Here is a 6,430-nt window from a genome sequence, read left to right as displayed (position 1 = left end):
CTTTACAATCATGTGGGGGGGTCTCTCCTCAACCACCACCAGTGTGCAGCATCCACTTTGGATGATGCGACGGCAGCCACAGGACAACAGTGCCAGTGCGCTCACCACACACCAGCTACAGGTGGAGAGGAGAGAGAGTCATAGAGCCAATCAAGTGGTTGGGGGATTATTGGGAGGCCATGATTGACAAGGGCCAGGGGGGCAATTTGGCCAGGACACCGGGGTTACACGAGAAGTGCCATGGCATTTTTAATGACCACAGAGAGTGAGGACCTCGGTTTAACGTCTCATCCGAAAGACGCATCAATAGAAAGTCAGTCTTAATATAAAGTATTTACTAGAGCGTCTCACTCTTGTGTTTAACGCTGAGGACGCAAGCAGTCTTCCGTCTGAGCAACACCCGAGATCTTCACTGCTTTAACTGCAGAGATGTAGTAAATCTGATCTGCTTGGTCTCAGAATGATCCGGATCTGGATGTGTTTGTCGGATCTGATGCTCAAACTCACCCTGGCGAGACTCACTCCACCCGGCACTTTATAGGGAACGTATTTTCTGTAGATGTGACCCACGCGTGAGCAGGGAATGTCCTCCATATGGCCGCCACACATCCACACCTCAGAGAAGATGAAAACAGTCTTTCAAATGAATGGAAACACACGCCGACAGTGACACAAGTACTACAGCACTGCAGACGGCAAACACAGACACTAAACTCACTCTGAAGCCTGCTTACATTCACAGCGTGTTCTCCTGAAGACACTAGGGGGCGCTGTATCTGACTTTACTGTGAATGATAGGAGAATATACTGATCTAAAACAACACAGAAATATAATACACGCAGCTCTGGTTATATTCTCAGCCTCAGATGTGGGATGTTTTTGACTATTGTTATTCGTTATCACAGCAACCGCTTGTGTGTGTGAGATTAACGTGCGTTAAATGAATGAAAAGTGGCTGAAACACGTGAGAGCGCAAAATAACAGGAAAGGCTTGATGTGTACCAGTGACTGTACATTAATTAAAGCTATTCTATTCACTAGGATAATGACATAGCAACTGTTGCTGTCGATCAAGTTTCATTCATAATATTTCCTCCTTAAAGGGTCATATGATGCTGCTAAAAAGAACATTATTTGGTGTATTTGGTGTTATGAAATGTGTTTATGCGGTTTAAGGTTAAAAAAACACATTATTTTCCACATACTGTACATTATTGTTTCTCCTCTATGCCCCGCCTTTCTGAAACGTGTCGATTTGTACAAAACTCATCGTTCTGAAAAGCGAGGTGTGCTGTGATTGGCCAGCTATCCAGTGCGTTGTGATTGGCCGAATACCTCAAGCGTGTGACGGAAATGTTACGCCCCTCACCATACTGTGATGATGCCCTGTCCGGCCGCCAAACAAAGTAGTTTCGCTTTCACAACGAAACACACAGCGGCCTAGCGTGAGCGGAAGCCGCGGCTTAGCGTGTGCTGAGGCCGGGCTAGAGTGAGCTGAGGTGGCGGAGTCGAGAACGGGGCATCCGGCGGATCCGATGAATGAGCGGCAACCACATGTGACGACCCCGGGCTGGACTCCACTTCGTCCAAGGTGAATGTTGATTTATTTCCTCAGCGACCAGCACGGATCAGCTCCAGGCATGACGAAGCAGATATCTTCCTCTTGTGGAAGACCAAACAAAGTAGTTTCGCTTTCACAACGAAACACACAGCGGCCTAGCGTGAGCGGAAGCCGCGGCTTAGCGTGTGCTGAGGCCGGGCTAGAGTGAGCTGAGGTGGCGGAGTCGAGAACGGGGCATCCGGCGGATCCGATGAATGAGCGGCAACCACATGTGACGACCCCGGGCTGGACTCCACTTCGTCCAAGGTGAATGTTGATTTATTTCCTCAGCGACCAGCACGGATCAGCTCCAGGCATGACGAAGCAGATATCTTCCTCTTGTGGAAGACCAAACAAAGTAGTTTCGCTTTCACAACGAAGCACACAGCGTCTTCACGACATGACGGCAGCAACAACAATACTACAGCGAGAATAAAAGTTACGCCTTCTTTCTTTGCGTGAACATTTGGGCGGTGTTATGCAAATCTTCCCACATAGTGATGTAGACATGTGGGGGCGTGTTAGAACGAGGCGTTTTAGGTAGGCGTGGCTGACTCTTAACTTTTATAAAGAGTATCTCTTTGGATTTGAGACTTTAGTCTTTGCAACTTTACAGATCTTCTTTATGCACCAAGAGCTTGTAACACTCCAAAGAGAAAGGAACACTTGAAATCGCATCATATGACCCCTTTAAAGGTGCTATAACCGTCACATCATATCGCTGTGATCTGATTGGCTGTCGACTGTAAGCAGGTGCATTAGGCCTGTGCCACAACGATTACCTTGAAGGAGATCTCGTACTGCTCTCCCCCCCAGATCTCCAGACCCGTGTCATATCCTCCCAGCTCCCAGAACCACTTCCTGTCCACAGCGAAGAGACCGCCTGCCATCACAGGAGACCTTACCGAGAAGAAAAAGAGACTAAACTAAAAACACAGTAAAACATAAGCACTGAAGCACTGAGCAGCACACAAAGAGATCACCGAAATACACCTTTAATGAGAATATTCAGACTGTTTCTGCTGCTCATGAGTGAATGAATTCAGTACTTTAATTCAATAAATTATTTATAATAAATGTAGTTAATTACGTTTTTATTTATCTATGTGTCACTTTCTGTCTTCTGTGGAGCACAAAAGAAGATATTTTGAAGAATGTTTTTTGTCCATACAATGAAAGTCATTGGGGTCAAAAAACACTGCAGGCCTGTTTACACTTGAGTTTTCACTGATTGAAAAAAAAGCAGGTGTAAATGCCCTCCAGCTTTCCAGACACAAACAGATCTGCTTGTTCAAGCCACAGAAGTATATTTCACGCCTCCCTAAAGAGTAACAAACAAATGTGTTTTACCGGCAGCCAGACGCCACAGCGCTACCGCAACACACAAACGGTGCGCCGCAGATGAGTGGATCTATAGATGATGCTATGACTGCTGTCATCTTCATTACATGCTATATTCTCCCACCTGACTCGCTTTGATGTATAAAATGCAGCGCTGATGACATAACATGTAACAAAACGTAACATCTGTTGCTGAGTTTGTGACGTGAACTCCACTGATTTAGCATATAGCATGGATATCGATGTCAATTAAACGTACTGGATAATGACACGACTGATCAAGATGCAGGAAGTGACCAAGTGTGAATATTCAAAACATCTTCCCTCCTGACTGTCAGAAATAAAATATTTTATGGAGAAATAAACAGCATGCAATATGTAACTCACACTCACACACTCTCACTCACGCACACACACTCTCACTCACGCACACACACACACACACTCTTACACACACACTCACACACACACTCTCACTCATGTGTGAGCGATTGATGCACAGTGATTCCTGCACCTGCTGAAGCTCAGGCTCTTCCACTGGGAAAACAGAGGAGCTATCAGACCAGCGGCCTGGACGAGAGCCAGCCAAGAGCCTGAACAACGCCGCCTTTCAACAACACCACGTACAGCCTTTCCCTATGAAGACGATCTCTTCCCATCATAACTGCTCGTGACAGCGGCCCCAGAAGAATATATATTATACTCATAATCCTCACGTTATTCCAAAACCATATGACTCTAATCAGGGAAAGCCTCTCACAGCACTGTACGTGTTTTGGCTATATAAACTACAGATAGGACTGCTGATGTCAAAAAGGCTGCAATGGTAAAGATGCTTTCTGAAGCGATGCATGCGATGTGGTCAATTGCACGTCTTGGTGAAAACGTTTGTCTTTGAGAGAAATTCCTGTCAACAGTCCATCATATGTGAAAATGCAGACTGATAGTCCTGGCACAGTAATAAAACAACCTGCTCAGACAAAAACTTCAAGCCTTTTTTTTGCTTTTACTTGTTGGGTTTCTTTGTTCCTCATTTTTAACTGAAATTTTTTTAAAGGGCGAGGTGTTCTGTTGCTGGATGTAATAATGAACATAGCAGTCGTCATTTATTCCCGACATCTGAGCCACTGAAGACACAGAGGATTAACGATACTTTCGTTTTTGAAAGTAATGCGTCGATCCCCGATCTGCCTAAATGCGTATAAGTTAGAGTGAATCATTCATGACCCAGCTTCGTCTACAGAAGAGATGAGTATAAAGGTTTCTTTATGAATCTTTGCAAATCGCCTTTCCTAATAACGTGCTAGTTAGCAAGTTCCGTGGCTAAAGTAAACAGTATCATGAGAACAACATGGACTTGAACGGCGTGCTGAAAACAGAGCTGATTTTGACAAAGTAAAAAGGTTTTTTACACTACCATTGAGAAATTTTAACCAACGTATGTTATAGACTTTTCATTAAGACCCTAAAGAATCATATAAACTTGTGGAAAAAGGGCATCCGATGACCCCTTTAAGCAATTTGAACTTTAATAAGAAGAATGTATTTATTTTAAATAGTGCCTTTCTACAAACTCAGGGTCGCTTTACAAGCATATAACAATAACATAATAATTTTTATATTTTCAAATAGTTAAATAATTTTAAATCATGTTCCAGTAGCCAGTGAGGGTTTGTCACTCAGAGCGCATTATATACACAGTGAGAAGAAGAAACTCCTCAAGTATCAGCAGCATGCAGCTTCCACCCAGATGAAGAACATCCACCAAACATACATCCGCCCAACACACATCTGCCCAACACACACCCGCCCATCGCACACCCGCCCATCACACATCTGCCCAACACACACCCATCGCACACCCGCCCATCGCACACCCGCCCATCGCACACCCGCCCATCACACACCCGCCTATCACTAGTGCGGTGTTCAAAATATCGATACGACGATGTATCGTCACAGAGATTTGACGATACGAGTATCGATACAGCTGGCCCTGTATCGATATTGTGGCACGTGTGCAGCAGTGGACCACGCTTAATTTGTTTAAAATCTTACAATGTTTAAAATGGAGTAGAAAAGTGCAAGGTTTCTAAAAAAGAATGAATAGAGCATATATAGGCTACAACTAGGTTTAATCTGGCCACAGAGGAACACATCGTCACAGAGATTTGACGATACGAGTATCGATACAGCTGGCCCTGTATCGATATTGTGGCACGTGTGCAGCAGTGGACCACGCTTAATTTGTTTAAAATCTTACAATGTTTAAAATGGAGTAGAAAAGTGCAAGGTTTCTAAAAAAGCATATATAGGCTACAACAAGGTTTAATCTGGCCGCAGAGGAACACATCTGGGTTGCCTGATATAAAGAGATGTAATCCCCGAAACAGAGCTTTACACTTGCGCAATACGGAAATATCTGCTACATGTGCTACTTATCTTTATCAACCTGGCAACCATGTGCACACTCTCTCTCTCTCCACTGAGGATAAACGCGCTTGCTTTCTGAAAACACTGGTTAGCTTGCAGTTTAGCGATCTCCACTTCAATATTTTATTCTCAGAAAAGTGTAATTCATCGATTGTTCATTTATGAGAGCGAGAGAGAGGCTGTGTATATATATTAGAATGAGTACATTACAACATAAATTTATTAGAACGAGTACATTATTATTTATGGGCTTAAAAACAAGATGCAAACAATCAGAATATTGTACCTGGTGGGGAGTGCACAATGTAAACATGAAACATATGCCATTACCTATATTGTACTGTGGTACAGTTATGGAGGCCCTTCATAATGCAGAGGTCAACTGCCTGCTCTGCCAGTAGTTAGAAATGGCACTATAGTAAGCAGTGTTTAATAAACAGCTGTTTTTCTAAATTCTGCTGAGGTGAAATTCAGCGCAGTCCTGTATCGTGGCCCCTGTATCGTATCGTGACTTTGCTGGTGATACACAGCCCTACCTATCACACATCTGCCCAACACAAATACACCCATCACACACCCGCCTAACACACATCTGCCCAACACAAATACACCCATCACACACCCGCCTAACACACACCCGCCCATCACACATCTGCCCAACACAAATACACCCATCACACACCCGCCTAACACACATCTGCCCAACACAAATACACCCATCACACACCCGCCTAACACACATCTGCCCAACACAAATACACCCATCACACACCCGCCTAACACACATCTGCCCAACACAAATACACCCATCACACACCCGCCTAACACACATCTGCCCAACACAAATACACCCATCACACACCCGCCTAACACACATCTGCCCAACACAAATACACCCATCACACACCCGCCTAACACACATCTGCCCAACACAAATACACCCATCACACACCCGCCTAACACACATCTGCCCAACACAAATACACCCATCACACACCCGCCTAACACACACCCGCCCATCACACACCCGCCCATCACACATCCGCCCAACACAA

General features: G+C 44.6%; 1 protein-coding gene across 3 annotated transcripts in view; it reads right to left on the bottom strand.

Moving 5' to 3' along the window:
• The window catches only part of LOC107570436 (polypeptide N-acetylgalactosaminyltransferase 10-like), a 12,389-nt gene extending 9,834 nt beyond the window's left edge, over nt 1-2,555 (bottom strand). For 2 of the 3 annotated variants that reach the window (XR_001607033.1, XM_016256665.1), the window contains exons 1-2: nt 2,384-2,552; nt 508-615 (exon numbers count right to left, since the gene is read on the bottom strand). Coding sequence is in view for 2 of the 3 variants with exons in the window: in XM_016256665.1 (XP_016112151.1) it covers nt 508-615; nt 2,384-2,491 (216 nt within the window). In the remaining variant the exon portion in view is untranslated. Of the gene's footprint in view, nt 1-507; nt 616-2,383 lie in introns of all 3 variants that reach the window. The other variant, XM_016256666.1, reaches the window with a different exon arrangement.
• Between the last annotated feature and the right edge of the window lie 3,875 nt (nt 2,556-6,430).

This window comes from Sinocyclocheilus grahami, unplaced genomic scaffold, assembly GCF_001515645.1.
Source record: "Sinocyclocheilus grahami isolate Dianchi unplaced genomic scaffold, SAMN03320097.WGS_v1.1 scaffold1458.1, whole genome shotgun sequence".
NCBI classification, from domain to species: Eukaryota; Metazoa; Chordata; class Actinopteri; order Cypriniformes; family Cyprinidae; genus Sinocyclocheilus; species Sinocyclocheilus grahami.
This window is presented reverse-complemented; position numbering and strand designations above follow the sequence as displayed.